Source organism: Cygnus atratus, chromosome 3 (assembly GCF_013377495.2).
Source record: "Cygnus atratus isolate AKBS03 ecotype Queensland, Australia chromosome 3, CAtr_DNAZoo_HiC_assembly, whole genome shotgun sequence".
Lineage (NCBI taxonomy): Eukaryota > Metazoa > Chordata > Aves > Anseriformes > Anatidae > Cygnus > Cygnus atratus.
The window spans coordinates 101,593,664-101,617,082 of NC_066364.1; the positions used below are offsets into that span (position 1 = coordinate 101,593,664).

Here is a 23,419-nt window from a genome sequence, read left to right on the forward strand (position 1 = left end):
CGTGATGGAAACATCTCTAACTCCAAGCTTTCCTGGATGTGGTGAAACCCATCTCAGTCCAGGCTTTCCGTTAATTGAAGACTCCAGCATTGGCTAATGTTCCTATGATGAAATGACGAAAAATCTTCTGAGAATACCTCAATAAACACTTGCATAGGCCACAAGTATTCAGAAACCAAGGGATTAGTTCACTGAGATGGTTTATTCTGCCTCTGATCTATAGGGTTATAGACTGTGGCTTGATAGCTGGTTATGAAAGATTTGTCCTGAGTTGAATATTCTGCCCTACTTCCAGGAACTGTAGCCCCCACACCCAATGTGCTGTTGTTGGGAAGAGGGGAAATGATCCAAGACTTAGGTGTTGTTGAGCAAGAACAGCTCTGTTTGTGGGGTTGGTCACGAGCTTTGAGGCAGTCTTTTGTTATCACTTTTATTTGAAAGACTGACTCTTCAAAACAATCTTTGGACCATTTTATGTTCTACTGTTGGTTGGTGATTGGGACTAGTAGGAGGAATCCTTGTACAAATAAAATAATTTCTATTTAGGTGAAGCCATAATGGTTTGTTTATAAAACTGTAACTTCTGTACACCTTGGAAGCTCTGAAACGCTCATAATGCCTGTAGGCACCTGGATTTTAGCTGTCTACAAGTGTTGGTGGCGATCAGGAGCTTTTCATGGTTTTGCTGGTAACTTCCTATATTGGACAAGCCAAACGTGGATGCAGAAATGAGAATAACATTGCTCTGAGCCCTGTGTCCCCCAGTGGCAAGTAGACACTGTGGAAACCTGTCCATCCGTGACATGCTGGCAGAGAAATTTAATAGTAGTCTGGTGACTACTAGCAACTAGTCAGTACCGTCCATCTGAGGTACAACATGAGAGTGTCAACTGGCATGCTGAAGGTAAACAAAAGTAGCAGCACTAACCACAGAGTGGTTGGGGTTGGAAGAAGTCTCTGGAGATCATCTAGTCCAACCCCTGTGCTCAGAGCTGGAGAAGGCTGCGTAGGACTGTGCCACATTGAGTTTTGAGTATCTCTGTGGAAGGAGACTTCATAACTTGTCTGGGAAACCTGTTCCACTTTTCAGTCCTCCTCACAGTAAAGGTGTTTTTTAATGTTTAGATGGGAATTCCTGGATCGTAGTTTGTGCCCTGATGATCTCATTTCAAAGGTGTGGATGACTGTGGAGTGATGGAGTGGGTGAATGGGTTTCCTAGATCACCGTGTAACTGCTCACTGTGGACCTTTGGAGCTTCAGGTGCCTGTCATGTAACTGCAGGCACAGCCTTAGCTCTGTGGGATGTCTGTAGTTAGGGCATAAGGGGTATTTGTGATAATGTGAGAGAGGAGGGCCTGTGGGATCCTTGGGAAAGAAAGTGAAAACAAGTCTGACAGTGGTCTATTCAGTTAACAACTCCTTGAAGTCAACCTCAGAGGCCTGCAAGAAAAGATGAGGCAAAGGGGTATTCAGGGGAACACACAATTTGTTGTAGCAGGTCACATCTGACTCCGTGGCTTGCTTACTAATTTGTTGCTTGCTTAAAGATGCAAACACCAGTGGTGAGGGGTTTGTTTGTTTTATGATTTTTTTTTTTGTTTTTCTCCTCAGACAGAGCTAAGCGGAGCACTGGGACAGAGTAAGAAGCAGCAGTAACACACAGTAGCTCTTGTTTGGCTAGTGATTTTGCGTGCAAGTGGTGAGGCTTCTCAGGACAGCTGCTTTTCCTGACCTATGATGGAAGCTTCCGGAAGATATCTTTGGGAAACATACAAAAAGCCACCTGCCTCTTCCTGGAGGAATTAACAAAATATTATTGCCATGCCTTCCTCTCAGAGTAATACCATTATACTCTTGGTGCTGGGCCTTCTCCTAAAAGACCTTTTTCCACCCCCTAGTCCTCTTGTTTCCCTACAGTAGAGAACAGTAGGGAACTGTTTCTTTTGTTTCTTTCGTCTTGGGTTGAGGCTCCCATTTGTACGTACCTGCTGATCTTACTCCTGTCTCTTCTGAGATCCCAGTGACTCCAGCATCTCTTCCACCTCTAGTCCCAGTGTCCTACCTGCACCCAGTCCCACAGAGATCTTCCAGTGGGAATTACGAAGTATAGCCCCATGATCATTTCCTAAGGCATCAAAGGACTTCCACCATTTTATAATTACTGTAATTAAAAAAAAAAAAAAAAAAGATTCTTAAAACACACCAGATAAGCCAAATTAAAAAAAAAAATAAAAATCTCTCCAGGCTTGATGGAAGCTACAGCAGATGCCATTTGTTTGGGAGTATGGGGGCTGGCACGTTAGCAAAAGGAATTTTTCATGGAAGGCTCTACAGGCTACTTAAATAACCTCTTTTTAGTCATCCAGCTGTTCTTGGAGCGAGCAGCCGTCGCAGGTGGAGATGCTGCACATGCTTTTGGCATATTTAAGGCACCTGGGATTTGCATACTGTCTGATATAAAGCAGTCTTTGTGATGCCCTGTAGAGTAGACATTTGCATAGATTAGAAATATAAATCTGCCTTTTATTTTCTGCTAACTCCTCAGAGGGGGGGCATCCTTTCAACCACTTATTTTAAAAAAAAGTAAGTCTTTGTACAGTGTCTAGAGTAAACAAGAGTGCTTTCACTGTGCTCCTGTTCCAAAAACAGAGAACCCCCACACTCTTGTGGCTTTCTGAAAATGTGTGCAGTGCTGCTTTCTGTACCAATATCAGACAATCTGTGTCCATCTATGTTTTTTTGTTTACATTTTCAAGGGAAAACAGATACTGTGGGGACTAAAATGTTACTTCAATCTTCACACATCATACCGCTAAGCCTCCTGTGCTTGAACGAAGGTGTGGTTTGGTCTGTGTTTTTTTTTGTTTTTTTTTTTTTGAAGAAGAAGCTTTCTATGTCTTACTATGTGCTCTGTACCTAGTAATGTCTGATGCGGTTTGCACTGTTGCAGAGTGGGACATAATAGTGCAAAACAAGAGCAGTTCCCAGTCTCAGTGCCATGGGTGGGCAGGGCACCTGTGGCACTACACATAGCAAGTCTAGTATGTCGATGTAGGAAGAGATGTCCTCCAGCATTTGCACTGTGCTGCATTGGGTGCTTGCCTCAGCTTCAGCTGTCAGCTCTGCATTTTCCCCAAAGAGCATGCTGCGCAGCTTTTCAGTGAAAGAAGGCACTGAATATTTGGAATGGGATGACTGCACCTGCATTCATGTGTTTGCAGGTGGAGAATTAGTCTGTGGCTGCCAGGCCTGTTTTTTGGAGGGCCTGTGAAAAATCAGCCTTGAACTTACCCTCCTTTAACTAAATGAACAATTTCCTGTTTTGTCAACGTATCCCTTTCTTCAAAATTTCTTCTAGGTTTTTTTTTTTTTACTGCTTATCTTTTAAGAAAATATTTCTTCATAATCCCCCACCTTTCCATTTCTTTACTTTTCCTTCAACTTTTAGGTGAAGAGTTTGAAAACAACTGGTTTTATAATGCATAGCTACAGACAATTATGACTGTGAGTTTGTAAATCACTTGAGGATAAAGCAGAGAGGAAGAATGTGGTGTGTGACCCTTTCATATTTACTGGGAAAAATGTTCTAGCAAATCCATTTTTATTTTTTATTGAAGTTTGGACTTCTTTTCCTTCTTCTCAAGGTTATTTCCCTCCTCTCAAAAAATGTCCTTCTAAAGCTCAAGTGGGTGAGACATTTATCTTTGCTCTTAGTCAGTTTTGCTTTACTTCTTATAAACGTGCTAAAACATCGTCATATGTTGTTAGGTTTTAATACAAGTGCAGTCAGCTGAGTTTTTGCACCAGTCACTTTTTTTTTTTTTCCCAATGGTGCTTTTAATTGCTCTGTTAAGGCTGGGTAACATATCCTCATGTGCCAGTCTGGTTTTGTGGCAGGCTCAGTGATGTGGAACTCTTTTGACTGTTAGGGTAGTAAAGTACATTAAACTGCTTTGCTTTTCATGCTTGGCCACATCTCCAGCTTGTGGCTGTCTGAGAAGCCTCTGTGTGTACCTCCAAGTTCACGGTAGTTGATTTTGAGCACCGTGGTGACTCCATTGTCCAAAATAAGCACTTTGTATATCATGGTGTGTCAGAAAAAACAACACAATGTGTACCATACGGCTTGTTCAGGACAGCCCTGAGTGTGTTTGCCTGCAGTGATGGGTTGGGGCAGGTTATGTAGTTGTGCTTGTTAATACACCTTTGGTAGGCCCTGAGGATTTTTTTTTAATGCCAATTGTTCTTAAAAATTCAGCAACACTTTAAAAATATATGTATGTATATATGTGTATACATATATATATTAAAAAGAGAAATATGGTTCAGGATGTGAGGAGAAGAGAGGTGTGATTAATTTGCATGGGTGGGCAGATGAGTGAGAAGTGGGGGCAAGAGAGAAGGTGGAGTATTTAAAAAACAAAAGGCCAGAGTGTGGTCTCTTGCACCTGGTGATCCAACCATTCAGTATCACTGGGGTAACCAAGCTGAAAAGTCTGGTTTTAAAGTTTGGTTTTCAGACAGTGGAAGCCTTACTGCCTTGTCCAAACTTGTCCCTCCCCAAGAACATTTGTCATTTTGATTTTATGGTGTACTTTGTCCCAGCACATTTTAAGAGTATGCCTGCTCTACTGGAAAGACATCATCCAGGAGTAGGCTGTATAGCTTGCAGGGAAATGAATGCAAGCAGTTTCCTATTGCTCTCTTTTCTGGGAAATGTCTAAACTACCATGCAGGTGCTATCAGCTGTGCTGTGCTTGCGGAGCAGTTCTGGTCACATTACTCAGGAAAGGCCACAACACGGCCCTCTCTTGGCATGGGAAAGAGCTTCGTGGCCACCCACCTGGAAGGACGATGCTCATCTTAGCTAAGATGTTAGCTTCTACACAAATATGATACTAATGGTCAACACAGGCTTTCTGGTTTTAACTATTTCTGGTTAGGTCTCTGTAGATTTTCTTTGTTTCTTATATTGGGCTGGATCCTTGCGTAGCATGAGCCAGTGTAGTTTCTCTTCTAACAATGCTTCCAACTCTATAATTATATAAATTTATACTATATACATCATATTTCTATTTTAGAGCTATGTTCCATGGACTGTAATTTTAAAAGACGTTCACGAATTAAGACAATCGTTTCCATACGTGAAGGTCATATAAAATGAGCAGAAGAGGACAGGTTGTCAGACCTTCAAAATGGAAGATAATTTCTTCCCATGATTCCTGTCAAACTTTTTGTCCTCAGGTAAATGATTTGGAAAGTGAAAATGCAAGATAGTTTTTGCAGGGTAGTGGTGGGGAACAACTATGAGCATGGCACAGGCTGAAGACTGATCTATATGTGGCAGAACCGATGCTTTCCTTTGAATTGAAGAACGAGAGCATGGTGCTGCATCATGAAACCAAGTAAAAGAGTTAGGACAAGCACCAAAATAAATGTCTTATTTACAAGAATGCATTGTGATGGGGTCTCCCAGAGGAAGCAGCAGGAACTCTGGAGCTGAAATTTTGTAAACCTATGGGAGATGAAATGTCTGCTGGAATTGAATCCTGTTTTGGTTTAGATTGAAGTTGCCAGCCTGTCTGACCCTACAGATCTTGGTCCCGATTGTCTCTTACTGGAAGTCCAGTTTATCTTGCAGGGCTGGGGGAAAGGCTTAACTCTTGGCATCGCTGGTAGGTGGAGGTAGTCCTAACTCCCCAGGGATCCCAACTGTCATCTTTTGGACAATTCTGTGAATGGGTCCTGCAGTGCTGGCTGCCGCCTTCTTCCAGCTGCAGGAATTTGGGATCAGCCAGCAGCCCTCAGCCACCCCAGCTACTGTCCAGAGAGCTCATGCAGCCAGGGGAGCAGCTCTGCGACTGCTTGCAAGCTGGATGAGTGTTAAGAGCCTGGTGTGGCCACCCAGGCTTAGGCAGTCTGGGGTATTTGCATTTTGGTGCTCCTTTGATGGTTTTATTGTTTTGTTTTAATTATTAGACTTTTTTTAATATTACTGGCTACTGCAGCATAAAAAAATACACATTAGGCTTGTTGCCTACCTTGTAAACAAGCTGTTACTTAATTAGCTTTAATGTTTGTAGAGGACAACAACAACAACAAATAATGTGCAGTATTTGCTTAGGTCTTCTTGTGTTCATACTATTATGCGTTGTTTTGCTTTTCAGTAATATTCTTGGTTGAGGGGTTTGGGCTTTTTTTTTTTTCTGTGTATTTTAGTAAATGTTTGAACTCTAACTTAAAAATAAGAGCTCCTTCAACACAGACCTAAGATTCAACATTAATTCCCTGTTTATAAAATAATTTGCTGAGGAGGGCAAACCCTTCTCCCTGCTGACTTTCTTCAGTGAATGGGGAGCTTGTTCTCTGTGTGTTGATTATTGAAAGCTGAGCTCTTTGTGCCAGATATTTTAAGAAGCTGTTGATGCTTAGATCTAATCTATTACATTATACTTTGCTTTTAGACCAGAAAGTGAATGTGTTTTCATGTGTGTGGTTGTGCAGTACATATGTAGCAATGCTAAAAAAGCGTTGCGTAACTATAAATACAGTCTTGGATACTACAGCCTACATTCTTGCTTTACTGTGTTTTGAAGGCCGTGGCAGTGATGGTTGGAAATGTTGTAAGAGGAATGTCTTGGCATTAGGCAGCACCACATTTTCATCTGATCATGAGGAAATAATACCTATTTTATGTTCTGGTGCTTAGTCACGTGTTCTTACATATCTCTCCTCTAATGGGAACTGTTTGTATTCAATTTCAGTAGACCTGACAGTTTTTGAAGTTCTCTAACCTATTTATTGGGCTCTTTTAAATGGCAACAAAGGTATGTTTTGAGTTTTTATTCTTCTTAAAGAGAAAAGATACCACCATTTACACAGTGTGCTGGAGCTTCCTCTTTTGGTCTTGGGCAGACCAGCTTGAATTCCTCCATGCCAATTAGGCTGCTAGAAACATTCACACCTGGGATAAGGCACTCAGCATCTTCCTTTTCTGTCTTCGTAGACACGTGTTGTTGGAGGCACTTGCTGAGTCTGTGTGTTGGATAGGTGGCCCTAGCACGCGTTGAACACTGAGCAGCTCTTACTAGAGGATGAAGAGTGTGGATGGCTGGAGGCCTGCTAGATGTCAGCTACGGTTGTTGCACATGTGGAAGCTGAGGGGAGACAGTCCTGGGACAGGGAGACCTGAGCCTACAGAGCAGGGCACATTACAGAGGACTTGAACACATGCTGTTGTGAGGGCAGAGAGTTTGGGTGCTATACTTCTCCTAAGGCTTCTACTTCCACTGCTGGAGGAGTTGTGAGAAGTTGGTTAACAACGTGGCCTAGCTAGATCTGCTCTTGAAGCACTCTACAAGAAACCTGCAGCTAGCTGTTGACTTCCAAGAAGCTTATCAGGTTAAGAGAGGATATAGAGGTATAAAGGAGCAAGCAAAAAGTGAATTTTGTTCTGTCATCATTTCATTTCTAAACAGAAATAATGATTTGTAGGCTTGAAATTCAAGCTTAATGTCTTGCAATAGACAAAAACACTCTGCCATCGCCACAATGGATGTGGAGCTTGTTCTCTTTAAAATGAAGACAGAGCTTCAGTCGAGAAGATTTTGTAAACTTTATTGAAGAAGCTTTTGCTCTGGTGGTTGTTCTAATGACTCTAAACAGGGTAATTTTTGATGGATTTTTGTTCTCTGAAAGTTGTCAGTGTATTGTCGTCCTCTCATTAGAACAGATAGACGCAACTATAAAAGCAAGTAGAGGTGGGGATTTTTTTTTCCTTTCCTACCATGCAGAATTGCTCCTTTCGTTTAGACTGTGACTTTTTGCGTTGCATGAAGAGAAAGTCATTTGAACTAAAGTAACTGTCACTGAATTTGGGAGTGAAGTAACTCTTTCTCAGTGTGCATATGCAGAGAGTAAATGTGTTTTTTAAAGCTGAAGTGCCTTTTAAATTTTTTTCTTTGTTCTTTCATTTATTATTGGCATCAGGAAAAGCACTGAGAAGAAATAAAACTAGTTATATTGTTTTATTGTACCTGAAAAAATAGCAGCAGAAGTAGGAGCAATGTAGTTCCTTGGCTCTGCTATGCAACAGTTACAGCATTAAAAAATTTGCAATGACAATACTGTTTTCAAATGGTAAGACTATATTATGTGCTGGAAAACTTGCAGCACTTCAGGGCATCTGTTAAATTGTCTTGTCAGTGTTTCCAGTGTTCTCAAACAGAATCCAAGGGCTTGATTCTGAGCTGCTAGGTGTTATTAGTCATGTCTCCCATCGGGACTGGCCACGGGTAAGAACATTTAGGGCTTGGAAGCACTAGGAAAGTGTGATAGTGGATGCAATTCAGTGTTGTGGGTGTGTTACATTATGTCAATATAAATGTTTTATGTACAGGCATTCCTCTGAACTGGCAGTTAGCACAGAGTAGAGGACGTGGTTTGTAGTAGCATGCAATAAATGCAAGAAGTAATTGCTAGCCTAAAAATAGTCCATATTTTAATACACTTTTATGAAAATAAACAAGCCTATGGAGTTCTAGTATCAAACAAGTGGCGTGCTGGTACTAGAACTGTTTCCCTTTGCTCCTTTAATTGTGGAGAAGAAAGAGGAAAAAAAATTATTGTTGCCCATAAACTAGAAAGAATATTTGCTTCAAAGTAAAGGCCAAATGATGCGTGGTTATTTTTTAATGTTTTTAATAAAGGACAGTTTATCATCCACTTCATTTGTTATTGCCGTACCAAGGCGCTGCCCAACTTCTCAGAGCTTGGTTCTGACCTCTACTGCACTAATGTCTTAAGCTAGACTTCTCAGGGAGAAGGTGTTATGCATGTTTTTAAGCAATTTGTTATGTTTTTGAACAGAAAAAAGGAATCCATTAGTTCAGCAAATATCTGTTTTTAATTTCTCACTTGTAGATTATGGTGGGAAGCGTGAGTGTTATACTGAGAATTACTGAGTATGTAATGTCTGTTCTCTTCCTCTAAAGTGAAATTTTAGTGTAACTGCTGTAGAGATAGCTACCGCAATGGAGCGATTTTGCTTTCCTTTTCCTTTAAAAAAAAAAAAAAAAGAGGTGGGGGAATTCTAGTTAATCTTTTTGGTTTATGGGAGATGGAATAGGAGAAGTGGAAAAATGGAAAACGCTTGTCATCCCCAGATGCTTGAGTCACAGAAGTGCCCATCAGCCTTTATGCATCTCCTCAAATAAAGATGAAAGGGATCCTTCTCTTCTAATCCATGAACTACGCTTCTCACTGCCTTTGTCATTTAGACTGTTGCAAAGTGCTTTACTCCCTTTTTTCCCCTTAAGGTGTAGTAGCAATGCATATCATTGCAGAATAGGGTTGCCCATTCATTAAGTAGCATGGTATATACAGTGAATATTACGGTGTGCCTCACAGACAGGTATGCCGCTTCTGACTTGTCTCCCGGTGTAGTTTAAGGCACTGGTTTTGACAGATGAATATGTTACCTAGATTGGGACTAATATTCCCCTGTTTATCTTCCCACGTGCTGCAGTAGCTAGCATTGTCCTTAGTGAAGTGCAGACTGCTACAGGATGTTACACCTCAGGTTTTCACGACACAGTCTGGTGCTGCTGCAGTGATGTAGCTTCTCTTGATGAAGCCTCAAGAATAAAGGTTGCTCTAGACTTCCTGTATAATCAGTGAGAAGAAATGGGCATGATTCAGGATTCCTCTGTTGTGGATCACTTTCTTCAGGTGATTCATTCTTTTTCTACTGGTTGTGTTGAAAAGGGAACTGTGGCTCACTGGTCTCAGGTAGATGTCTGAAATTTGGCTACATCATCAGAAGGTGTCATCCAGGTCAGAAACCTGAAAGCAAACAGACCTGTGCTTTTGTTTGGTGTTACTATTACATTTCAAGAATTCAACAGGCAATAGAAATCTTGGTTACAGTAGCATTGCAAGACTTCAATCAAATTTATTTAATTTTGATGGCCATAAGGCTGAAGCAAACTTTATTCCTTCTCTACCACTGAGATGCAACACGTGAAATCCAGTTTGAAACATACCCTTCTTCATGAAGCTGAATACCTTTACTGTTTTTCCCCTTACTGGCAGGGTAGAAAGCTTAAAGCTGCAATTGGATGTCAGTACAATCCTGAAGTCTCTGAATGTGTTTAAAAGAAGCATTTGCATGGAGGCCCTTATGCAGCTGAAAATCTCAACAAGAATTTGGCAGAAGTGTCAGTGTCGGAAGATGGCAGATTCCTGTGCAGTGAGATGTTTACTGGTCCACTGTTTTATCTTTGGCAGCTGCTTCTGCATTTGATATCTTCAGCTGTTTTTGAAGACTTACAAAGAATAATTATTTGTTTCATGAAGTGATTCTACTTTACCCACCCAACAGGGCAATGATTCACATATTTCTCTGGCAACATTACCCGTTGTTATCTGAGCTGCCTTCACTTTTGTAGGGTTGTGTTCATTGGGATGTTAACTTCCCAGCCGTGGTTTTATTGCATGTTTTGCAGACGTGGGGTGCCTGTTTTCAACCATTCCTCTGAAAGCTCTACAGTCACCAAGATACTTGAGAAAGGGAAACAACCTGTTTTTTCATGTTTTCTGCTGGTTGTAAGCACTAATTGTAGATGCTTCAATAATAATTGCACAAGAGTATGAGCTACTGTACTGAAGGCCCAACAGATAGATGGCACCTTTATTGTGCCTCATTTCAAACAGTGTTTTCGTATTCCCAGGGAAGGTTACTGTAAGAGGCAACAGTGAATGGACTGGAGTTAAGCGCCTTCCAGTGTAGAATTCCCCTAAAATCAATAGACCTTTCTTTCAATATTGATTTTGTGAGATTGAAATATTACTTAAAGGTTTTACAACAACAGAAAACCATCATCAGTATTTAAATGAGTTCCATAAATCCATGAACAAGGTTTCATTGCAAGCTAGCAGAACCTTTATTTGAAGTTCAGTTTAAGCACACATTCTGGAAGTTTGAACGTGTTCATTTTTTCTTTGACTAAAGTAACAGTGGAGTATACTTGCATGCTGGTCTGCACGTGCAGACTGATCTTCTTGTAATGTGCTTCCGGGTGCTTATGTATGCATACAGGTTGTTCACTGGTATATGCTCTGTTCAACTTTAGCATCAATACACAGAGGTGTACTTACCCAGAAAAGGCTAGTGCACTTCTGTCATTTCTGAGTTTAGAGTTCTACTGGAGAAGAATATTTTAAAAATATATTCAAAAATGAGATTAGATTTATAGGGTGGATGCACTAGGTTGTAATTACTCCAACTGATATAAAGGAGGAGGGAAGCAAGGGGCATATAGAAGTCTTCATCTTTGTGTGTAAAGAACAATTTAGAGTTATGCCTGTACTTAACCCAGTTTTAAAGACTTACCTATTTATTTCCAGTATTGCAGAATATGAGTTAGAGTTTATGTATGTTCTAGTTAACTCACCACATTTTTTTAGCATGATATTCTAACCTGCTTGGCCATTAACCTGGCTGACTACCAGGAGAATTTTCAAACTGTTGACTCATATTGCTTCCATATGTAACTTAAACCACCTTTTCCCACAGTGGAGACAGCTTGAAGGTTAGCTGTGTATACTTTTCAGGGTAAGCAACAGTGTATTTTGAACTGAGTCAACGTGTGTGAGTAAAAGCAGTAAAATCTTAGCTTTATTAACATTTTTGGGTCTAATCTCATTTTTGCTGAAATCCTTCCTGGTTCCAAACTAGGAAAACGAAGAGGGGTTTTTGTGCTTCTCTTCCCTGTAAGGTTTAGTAGCCTTCACTATATGTAGCCATGGCTCATCTATTCATTTTTGCATCTTTGTGAGGGTGGACCTTCACAGATGCCTTTTCTTTCATGACATCTAAGGATCTGGGGGCATGGCTTGCTCTGTGCGTGGGACCTGATGTTTTTAAGATATTACTAATTGATTGGGAAATGGTGCATAGGCTGCATGCAATGTCACATTATTGAGCACTTATATGGGCACTGAGAGAGAGAGAGAGCCTGTACGTGGTTGGAGCTCCAATACATAGATGGAAACATGGTTTATGTCCTGCAGCAAAGGAAGGGTGGTGCTCAAGGCTAGGTCAGTCAGAGGGGTGACAGCTAGTAGCACTGCTCTGCAGTGTGGTGTCTCCTGGGTGGTGTGCTCCATGCCTCCTTGGGATATAGCATTGTGTCCCAGCTGTTTTGCTACCAAGGCAGCGAGTGGCTTGGCACACCAAAGCCCTGGCAGCTCCAGGATCAGGTCCTGCACCTGAACCAGGCCAATAGCTGCCTCTGGCACACAGAGCCCAGGGTGAGGAGAAAGAGCCCTGGAATCCTATGTAGAAATGTTGGAGACCACGTTAGTAGGTAGATGAAGGTGGAGGCAGCAGTCATGAGACCCTGTTGGTTTGCAGTTGCAAAAAAATAATAATAAAAAAAATAAAAAAAGCACGCATGCATACAAAAAAGTCAAGGACTGATATTTTTTTCTTGCAGACTGCACAAAAAAACATGAAGGAAGCCTACCAAGAGGGATTTTTCTCATAGGCTTTGATAACCACTTTATCTGTGGAGCCTACTGATGGAGAAGAGATCTGGGTTTAGTTGCAGTGTTACAACTCTTATGGGAAGTTGCATCCTTCCTTACCCCCCAGTTTGCTAACATTTTTTTTTTTTTTTTTTTTACGGTGGTGGGCTATGAGGATGAGAATACTTGTCTTCATCCACAGCCTTTAAGATCTATGTATGAAAAGTAGTAGGTGGTATTGCTGCATCTGGCCTCTTCAGTAATTCAGCTACCTGAATTGGTTCTATTTTTTTTTTTAAGGATCAAATACTGAAGTCAAGCCTGCAAGTGTCTCCTGTATCATAGCCTTTGAATCTCTGTAGCAAAATAAGTGTTTGTCTCAGTTCAGGAGACATGGGCATGTAGTTAAGGTTGACTATGTGAGTAGTCTGAAGTCTGCCATGCTGAAGAATAAAATTTTAAGGATGTGCTTAAAATCCAAAACAGATGGCTATACAGAAAATTGTTTAAAGAAATGTGTCTGATGAACTCTTCAGTCCCAAATGTTTTATCCTAGTATTTCCATGTAATATTTGTGCTTGTATTAAATGTTGTTTTTCAGCTGAAAATGCACTAAAGGATAGACTTCTGTGCATCATATGATTTTGATCATTCTGTTTTACTTTTGCAATCCCGCTCCGACGTTTTTAAAGATGAATGCTCTAGGGCCTGGCTCTCTTGGAGTCCAGTTTGAAGAGAGCAAGCTTAGCCTTTGCTGAGAGATGGGACTTGTAAGGCAAGAGAATATGGCTTCCCACATTTTTTACTCTAAAAGGCATGTTGGAGTTTTGTACTGTATAATTCTTTAGGTATTTGGATTAACCCTGATAAAATTATAGGTGGTTGTGAGGGAGTTTATTGTGCTTATAAATTGTAGTGGGGCTCCCTGTAATTTGTTATAATTAATTCAAGAGTTCAAGGGCAGAAAATCGGGATCAGGTTGTGGCATGCCTTCCTTTCTTGCTAAAGCATGCTATTACTGGCCTTTTTATTTAAGGTTTGGCTTCATATTTGTGGGTTTATTTGAACTCAGAGTATCCAAAAAGTATAATACACTGTTAGCAAAAAGTATAGATCCTAGGACAGAGGATGGACCTGTTGTGGTTGGGGGATTCCTTTTTAAATACAGAGGAATTGGTGGATATAAAAAAGCTGCATCTGCTGGCTAAGCCTTTCAAGAAAGAAGTACGTGTTTTGGAAGGCTCATGTCATGTCTGCAGGCCTCAACAGGGCCTGGGAGCGTGTAAGTGCTTGTGGTCCGTACGAAATGACAGGAAAAACAAAACACTTGCAGAGCATTTCCTTAATATCTGAGCTCCCTTCTCTCAAAGGACTTTATCGCTGGGGCAGGGCACAGAGCTGATGGCTGGAGACAGAAGGCGTCCACAGCAAAGGCACGGCCTGAGAGTGGCAGCATGGCGCCTAGCGGTTCTGCCCACCTCCCTCAGCTCTGACAAAGGGAGAAACTCCAGCACTGGACCAACCTCCAGATTTAGTCAGTCTTCTGCTGCCAACAAGAACGCTGAATATGATGCTGTTATCTTCGGTTTAGCTGTGAAGAGTTTCACTCATCATCCATTTAACACTGCACGCCAGAGAGCTGCAATATTTTGATAGCAAGCTGTCCTGGAAGCGCCTGTTTATATGTGGGAGGTTGTAAAGCATGAGGTACCTTCCTCAACAATCCCATGTCAATTTTCCATGTTCCATAAAGAACACAAGTAGTCTTGTGTTTTTTTGAATGCTCCATCTTGCTGCAGGAATTTCACTTCATTGAATGATTCACTCCAGAAGAAAGCTTATTGCACCTAAAATGCACATACTTTGCATTTACGTTTTAAATCTTCTGCCAGCCATTTAAAGTATTGGTTGTGGGTCGACATTTGAGATTTTAAGACTGCCCTATGGATAATGCAAACAAATGAACAACCTTTCAGGAGTAAACTGATGAAACAAAAGTGGGATATAACAAGTAAGCAATGAAAAATTATGATCAGACTGTTCTTACATGTGCAGAGATATTCCTGGTCTAGTATCCTTAGCCGGGAGTTGACTTCATAGCTGGACCTTAACCTTCCACGAAGGTATTGGCCCGTGGTAGGAGTTTAACTGGTCAGATCTGGTAGCTTAACTTTGTGTGTCTTAGCACTGCTTGCAGAGCAGGCAAGTCAGCAAGGCTGTTCATTATTTGTCCTTATGCTCACAAATTGCATGTCAAAACAAAATGCCAATCATTGTGAAATTATCCTGTTTTATCCAAAATCCCTTGTCTCTCATTCAGCTGTAAACTCTTTTCTTTTAGAGAGAGATTGAGAGATGTGGAGGTAGATGTTATGAATTGTTTTGATCTGTCCTCCTTTTTTCAGTCCTACGAAGACATGAAAATGATGCTAACCCCACATTGTTCTAACTCGTTTGGAAGGGGAAAAAGGAATGACACATCTTTCCATGTATTTCATTTATTTTATTTTTAGTTTCCATCATCTTTTCCACCCAGCTGCTGAAGGAAACCAGGATGTAGACAGTTGGATGCTGCTTTTGAACAATCTAATTTCTCGCTTACCTGAAGCTAACCTTGACCTACCTTGTAGGGTTGTTTTGATCAAGGACTTCCTACCCTAAAAACTGTTATGACTGTGTTTTTACTGTTGGCGTTGACAGTTTGCACTTCTGAAGGAATATCCTCCTGCATGTGTGACAAAGGCCCTTTCGTCTCCTTCCCATCTTTTTCTGGCACGTCTGCTGATCTTTCTGAAGGTCTGTTGCAGGGCGTGGCAGGTTTGTTTTCAGTAACGTTCTTCCAAAAATATTATTCTTTAGTAGTGAAGCACAGCCATAGCTTTTTATATTCCATCACAAATCCCAGATGAATGGCTATTGTCTAGTACTGTGAAACATCAGACTTTCACTGGGAGATAAGTTGATGAAATTCCAGAGGATCGAGCTGTTTATCAGCACCATCTTAAGTTTTTTAGAAAGGCAAAGACAAGACTTTAGCACTGTGTTACTGTCAATGACATCATCAATGTATGTACATCTTTTTGTAAATACCTTTAGATTAAGATGTGCTGATTGAATCCTTGCATCTAAATGTGTTTCAGCATGCTCAAGCCCAGAAATCAAAACACCAGCTTTGCCAATATACTGAACGTTTTATCTGAAAAGACTGGTCTTGTCTACCTGCCTTTCTTTCTTTCTAGGCCTATAGAATGCAGTCCAATTTTGTGGTCAAATTTTTTTTTTGCAGTGTCTTGAGTGATTTGCATGAAATAAGCAATATCCAGTAAACCGTGCTCTTGATTGAGACTTGGGAACAAAGTCCAACTCCACAGAATCTGCCTTAGTTTCCTGCTTGAGTTTAGATGAGTTACTTCACCAGCTATGTGGCTTAGTTTCTATTTATAAAATAAGGCTAATAATCATTAATACTATTTAAAGCACGTTTTTCTCAGAAAAGCAACCAGTAAGAGTTAAAATATTACTCATCTCAAGTATGTGATAAATAAAAATATTTTTTATCAATTAGTTCCATTACTTGCTCAGTGAATAGTTGTCATTTGGCTTATCTAAAATTTGAAAGACCCCATGTTTAAATTAAAACTATTTCTCTTTAAAAAGTAGCATATAAGTATCTGTAGAATCCTGTTGCTAAATAGTATTGAAGCCAACATTGTGAAAGATTTTAAGGTATAAGATGAACAAGAGACACATCAATATCAAAGCTTATGCTTAAAATAATTTTAGTACATGATAAAAGTCCTCTGTTCAGGAGAAATTGCTTCCCCTGTGGGCAGATTATTGCATAACTGTACATTGCAGAGTCTCTGTTCAGAAGCATAGTACCATTCTGAGATGAACCCAAATGAGCTGAGTTGGGCCGTTGTTGTGATTCAGTGAGACTTTTATTGTGTTCCTAATTTTAAAAGATCATATTGTACTCTAATTGCTTTTTTTTTTTTTTTTTTTTTAAGTTGGGAAAGAGCTGAAGGACTTGAGCTAAACCACATATGGGAAAATCTGTCTTTCCTTTGAGTCTTAAAGAGTTCTTATTTTGGACATATGAAACAGTAAAGCAGTTCTCTCTTCCTCCAGAAAAGAAGTTAAACTACATAGCTATGCAGTTATCCAACAGATAGGCTTGATGCCAAAATGGCACCTAATGAGTTACTAAAAAAAAAAAAAAAGTCAAGCCAGTAATTGCATCATTAGAAACAATTTTAAAGGAATTGTACCTCATGGGTAACTAATACATGTTTTCTATTGCTTGTGTGCATTTTCATGGTAAATAGTTTATTGATACTGAAATCCTAATGAATTTATTCATACTAGCTTGAAGTTTCTAGCAAAACACGCTGACCAATTAAAAAGTTTTTAAAAAGTGTTAGCTGCTGTTCCAGAGATGTGTATTTTCCAAACCCTTCCTGCCCCTGTGATACAGAGAATGAAACTGAAATCAGGGAAAAATAACAAAAATCCAGACTGATCAGTACAGCATTAATCCTTATTATCTCTAGTCTGTCATCTTTTATACAAATGTATATATATGTATGTGGATGAAATAGATGGATTATAAATCCCTCTGTCAATAGACGTTTTTTATCCTTTTTGTGTATGTTTCCTAGTAGAGTTGGATATTGCTTGATTATTAAGGCAACCGGGTCTGATAAAATTGAGTAATTATTGATGAAGTATTTATACTGTGGTTCTTTGTGGAAGTTCATAGCAGAAAAGCTGTGAAGATGCAGTGTACCAATACAGTTACTCTGCAAAACTAACCCTTACTCTTGCTGTTGTAGGCTAGCCCTTAATACCTCCATGCAGATCTCATTTCCACTATTGATTGGGCCAGGTTCTGCATCGTTTTCAGTGTTTGAAACGTTTGTTGTGGAAGAGAATGTAAACCAGTAGAATGAACTCAGTTATTTTCTGCACATTTAGAAGAGCGGCAGAGGTTATACATCGGATAATCAGTGGTGATTGAAGTGTACAGCGAATTCAGCAACTCTATACAAATGCCCACTTATTTTTTTTTGATGTGACAGCAGCACAAACATGAAACTGGTCTTGGGAGGTCTATGCAGAATTGTATGGGCAAATAGAGTTTCTCTAGATTTACACAGCTGCAGCTGAGTCTGAATCTGAGTCTTGTAATTAAATTTTAAACCAGTACCCTTATTCATGTTTCTAGTATTATTTGTTTTTTTTACCCTCTGATGTAGTATATATTGCTAAAATGCAGATGTTGCTTCTGGAGTTCAAATATTTTCTCATAATTGTCCAATTGCAGCTTATTTACTTTAGAAAAAGTGTGCTTTTCAATGCAATAGATGCAAATATACTCTTCATGTTTTCTGTGTTGGCTAAATAGAGTTGTGGGAAATGATATCCTTACAATTATGGCTTTGTTCAGACTTGTTGTCCACTCCCATTCCCCTTGGAATTAACTACAAGCTGGCAAACTGTAGTAGCCTTTATTATATTGAATACACAAAGGCTCTGCTAAAAAATTTTAACCCGAAATGAGCAATGAAGGTGAGAGACCAGCTGTTCACCCACTTGGTTGTGGCAGTCTCTCTTCTGTCTTGTGTTCCCCTAGTATGCCAGACTGGCTCTGTGATTAAAGCTTTGTAAGTCTTAATTCTGAATTTCTTGTCTTTTATTAGTTGGGGTTGCAGTTTGCAAACTTCTCTTTTGTTCAGTTTCCATATGCTTTCCCATCTAAACCACTTAATAGGAGGCTTATGAAATGCATGTTTTTATCTGCTGTTCTTGAACAGCTTTCCTCAGTGAATCTATAGCCAAATCATTTTTAAAACGTTTGATTTCCTTCAAATTACAGATATACTTTTACAATCCAAACAAAGAGCAGTCTCAGCTAGCATAGTGACATAATAATAATGTTTAACATAATTTTAGATGGAGGAGCATCAAATCCTTGATAGAATATGGGCCAATTTCTGCTCTCTGTTGACTGGGCAGAGAGCCTGACCACAGTTTTGAAGCACAACTGAGCCATGAATCAGTGGCTCTTAGAGCTATCATGGCCTACAAGCGGAGCTTCCTCCAGGGTGTTCAGTGACAGCCCAGCTCCTCCTCTTCATTGACAGTGGAATTAGTGACTCCAGTTCATGTCTTAAGCAGCCACAATCTGTAATAACAAATCCTAAACTTTTATTCTTCTGCAATGTCAGTAAACGTAAGTGTTGTACTGTAGTATCATAGAATAGCGCTGTTAAGATTTTTAAGCATGACCTCTTCCCAGCACAGGGTTGAACACCTTTAAATGGACATCTTTCTCATAAAGTGGATGCTGCGTGCTGTCTTTAAACAATTTCTTAAAACAACATTGGCAGTCTGCAATTGCAGGTACAGCACATCATTGTTCCTTTTGAAAGTCTTCGTCACAGTAGTTGGTACTACAGTAACTGCATTGATGTCCTATTTTTGATGATGGTTACTGAGATAACGCATACTATGGTTTATCTACGTTTTTGTGGGCACTGCGGTTGAAATCATGGCTTCACTAAAGCCGGTAAGACTCTTGATTTCTATAGAGCTAGGGTGTCATGATAAGATTTTACATTATTTTGGATTTCATGTAGCCTCTTGTGTTTGTTTTAGCAATAGCTCTACCTATATAGAGCTTTAAGGCAGATGCAGGTTTTACTTTTGTTCTGCCCAACTAGAATGTGCAACTCATGCATATGTATGTACCACTGCCATAAATAGCATGCTTTCAGATTACAGGTCTGTAAAACCAGATTCAGCAAACACTTACTCACCTGCATACTTGACAAAGCAATTTACGTTAAGCTCGCGTGAAAGCATGAGTATTTTCAGAATTGGGATTTAGTCATTGCAAAGAACTTGCAAATAAGCTGACTTCTCTCCAGGACCAAGCAAGTGTGAAGCCTGGGGCTGAGACATAGGGATCAGAGAAGCAATATGCTTTTTGCATTGCATTTCACCATCAAATTTCAAAATCGATTGAAGTTTTAACCTTCATTAGTCTGTGTGAAAGCCAAATCTAAGTATTTCAAATGAAATTTTTTTTTCTTCTTTGAAAATATTCTTCTCCCTTTTTGGGGGAGGTGAGGAGAGGGGAAGAGGAAACCTAAAAATGAGTAACCCAACAATTACCTTTTTAAGTGCACATAAAAACTGTGAACTCAAAGGGGAATTTCTCAGATATTAAGGATACATCCACAGCCCTTTCATCGACAGGATTCCTCTGCACTGCAACGTTTGCAGCCACGTACAGTGCTGCTACCTTGTGAAGACAGGTCTGGTCAGAGCGGTGGTGCTGTCTAGTGGCAAGTTACTGCATCTCATTGCTGACAAATGAGTTAACTGAGGAAAAATGTAAAATGCTGTATTAGATTAATACCCCTCAAAGAATGGTTTGGGTTATGCTGTTTTTGAAGCATATAAGTGTTTTCTAGTGCCTCCGCGCAGAGTTAAACGGTAACATTTGGGGGTATTGTTAATGCAGTGCAATCCGTGTAACACAGGTGATGTTATAGTGGTTCTCCCTTCCAGGAAGGAAAAGTTAATTGCCTTGGTTCTGGGAATGTGACTTACACACATGAAATCATTACGACAAGAACTGTTTATATGCTATTCCCAAAGGCTCAAGGTTAACATCAGATGGTGAACTGGTTGCAGGTGAGTCGGGTTAGGCACTTACTGCCCCCAGTCTGACTGCTCTGCCTTTGCAGAGGTTGCAGTCTCTGAGGCTGGCAGGCATGCTTGTGTATGACTTCTTTCTTAACCCAGTTCTCGCAGAGTGATCTGTTTTAGCTCAAGTAGATAGTTAAAAATCCATGCTGTTTTGAGGAGGTGCCTTCCCACTTTACTCTGCACTGGTGTGGCCTCACCTCAAGTGCAGTATGCAGTTTTGGGTGCCACAATATGAAAAGGACATAAAACTGTTAGAGAGTGTGCAAAGGAGGGCTATGAAGATGGTGAAGGGCCTAGAGGGGAAGACGTGTGTGGGGCAGCTGAGGTCCCTTGGTTTGTTCAGCCCAGAGCAGAGCAGGCTGAGGGGAGGCCTCATGGCGGCCTGCAGCTCCCTCACGAGGGGAGCGGAGGGGCAGGCGCTGAGCTCTGCTCTCTGGGGACAGCGACAGGACCCGAGGGGACGGCCTGGGGCTGGGACAGGGGAGGGTCAGGCTGGGTGTTAAGGAAAGGTTCTGCACCCAGAGGGTGGTGGGGCACTGGGACAGGCTCCCCAGGGCCGTGGTCACAGCCCCAAGCCTTCCGGAGCTTAGGAAGCGTTTGCACAACGCTGTCAGACACATGGTCTGATTTTTGGGCAGTTCTGTTTTTGGCCAGGAGTTGGACTTGATGATCCTTGTGGGTCTCTTCCAACTCAGGATATTCTGTGGTTAGCGAGGGTGAGCAGTCATGCTCCCAATGAGAGCAGTAAACTGTTGGGAAGCTGTAACCCTGTAACTTGGTTCAGCTGCACCAGACTGACGTGTCTGGTCACAGACTGAGAAACCCCTTTGGATTTGGGGATTTCTAAACTTGGGTGTCCCAGGCACACCAGTTACTATCACGAAGTCAGGCTTGGGTGCATGAGGCTGAGCACACAGACTGTGGCTACGCTGGTGCAGTACCTCTGCCTTTGGGCTCCAGCTTGATGAGCTGTTGTTGCTTGTTGGCTGAGGAGGAAATGTTTCATCTCAGCTATGATGGGTTACGCATGCCTGCACCAGAATTTTAAGCTGATGGACACTGGATTATTATATCACTGTAGCTCAAAGCTCAACTCTAATTATTGTCGTGGTGGTGGCTGATATGGTGTCCTTGCAATTGTGGCTGTAATTTCTTCTGCTGCCTGTCTTGTCCCTTGCTGGTTTTACTGTCCGTCCAACACAGGTAGCCCATTTGAACATGTGTGGGTGCCTGCAGAATAAAATGTTGTTGTCTGTTAACAAAGCTGTCTCTCCTGGACTTTAACCTGATATGCTGGAGGGACTGGTACGTATCCCTGCTGCTTTGGTCAGCTCTGCTGTGAGTCTGATACAGTTCAGTGGATGGAAGGGATGCACAGATGGGGACAGTAACCTGTTAAGCTTTTGTGGAAAGCTTCTTGTTTGTCCTCACCAAATGTCCTCTTGCCAAATGTAAGCTGAAATGTGTGAGTTCTGTCGTCGTGGTTAAAACTCACATAGTTTACTTTGTGATTAGTTGTGGATCAGCAAGTGTGTCATTAGAGGCTGGTTTTGCTTGATTTGTGTCTAAGTCAACCTTATAGATGAGGGATGCCAATTAAACTTCTATGTGGGCTATAAAGTTATGCCAGGTAGCAAGAGTATATTGCTAAAATTCCATTTCTCCTATCCAAATGGTGGCACTGGAGGAAAAAAAAAAAAAAAATGTGGAACATCCTCTTTCTGTATTGATGAACATGTGGTCTTCTATTAATCTCTACAGAATTTATGGAGGGTATAGGTAGTCCCAGCAGATGTCCCTCATCCATGTGGTCTAGGGAATACAAACTAGAACACTTTATTTTCCTTTTCATACCTGGAAATGTTGCCAACATAGGGATCGTTTTGATTTATTTTGCTAACATGCATATACCTGGTAGATGATGTAGAACTTCTGAAGCCAGGCACAGACTGCTGTTTAACTGCCTGACATGTTTGTAGTGAGTTTTTTCTTGCTTTCAGCAGTCTCTTGTTCAGTTGTAAACATATATGCATATTGCCTTTCTGATCTGTTTTCTTTTCTGTTTTGTAGATACCAATATTACCTACAAGTGAAAAAGGATATTCTTGATGGCCGATTGCGTTCTTCATTGGAGCAGGGAATTCGACTAGCTGGTTTAGCAGTGCAAGGTAAGATGATATGACCTGCCTGCCTGTTTTCCAACATGGGCTGTTTTTTTTTGTTTTTTTTTGGGGGTGGGGGGGGGAATTGTTCTAGGTGTTGACTGGGTGTTAACTAAGGCCATGCATGACTCCTGTTCACAACAGCTAGGGTTTTGTTTTTTTTTTTTTTTAAAGTGTTCAGGTGGACTGCTGTTGATGAAACTCACACCATCAGGGAGGGAACGATGGACTGCATCACAATGTTCAACTTTCCCTTTTCTAAAAGCCACGCTAGCGAATTTGAACAAAACTCCAGTTCTAGCCCCAGCCACAGAGTGCTTTGCAGTAATGAATTTACTTCACGTTCTCTGGTTTGAAATGGAGTTACATCAAAGAGTATAGCAGCAGCTTTAATTTTGCCTTTAATTAAAAACTCATTTTGCTGTATAGTGCTACCTGCAGTATGAAAGAACACATGACCATAATTGTTACGTGAGTTATAAATTAATAATAAACTACTTCTTACAATATGAGTTTTATTCTGAGCCTCCTAATGACATCAATAAAAGTGCGATCATGTAATGTATGTGGGTAAAGGAGGAAGTCCTGTGTTTGCAGAAAATATATTTCAGTCTATCCGTGACTATGATAGCTCAAAATAGAATTCCGACAATCATGCACTGGGCACTTCTCTTTGGTTACGGGTGGAACAGAGGGAGGACAAGTATGTACATATAATAACAAACATGAAGATCTGATTCTTGAAACTTACAGGTTCTATGATATAAAATGCCCTAGTAATATTGTTAAATTTGAGAATTTGACTCTTAAAATTCAGTGACTGAAACCTGGTTTTCTGTTTTGTTGTAAATACGAGACTTTCTTAGTTTTCATTTAGGCCTTTCTGAATCTTCATTTTCCATTTTGAGTGAGTCTAATAGTTGCAGGAGGGACATATAGAGTTTATAGGGACTGAGTTCTATTTCTTGACTGCCATTGGTAGTCTGCAGGATGCTTTGCAACTGCCTTG

General features: G+C 40.6%; 1 protein-coding gene across 8 annotated transcripts in view; it reads left to right on the forward strand.

Annotated features, from left to right (window-relative positions):
- Positions 1–23,419, forward strand: part of PTPN14 (protein tyrosine phosphatase non-receptor type 14) — a 109,604-nt gene that overhangs the window by 51,360 nt on the left and 34,825 nt on the right. For all 8 annotated transcript variants that reach the window (XM_035564885.2, XM_050709381.1, XM_035564880.2 and 5 more), the window contains one exon: positions 22,319–22,416. In XM_035564885.2, the coding sequence (XP_035420778.1) occupies positions 22,319–22,416 (98 nt within the window). The remainder of the gene's footprint in view (positions 1–22,318; positions 22,417–23,419) is intronic.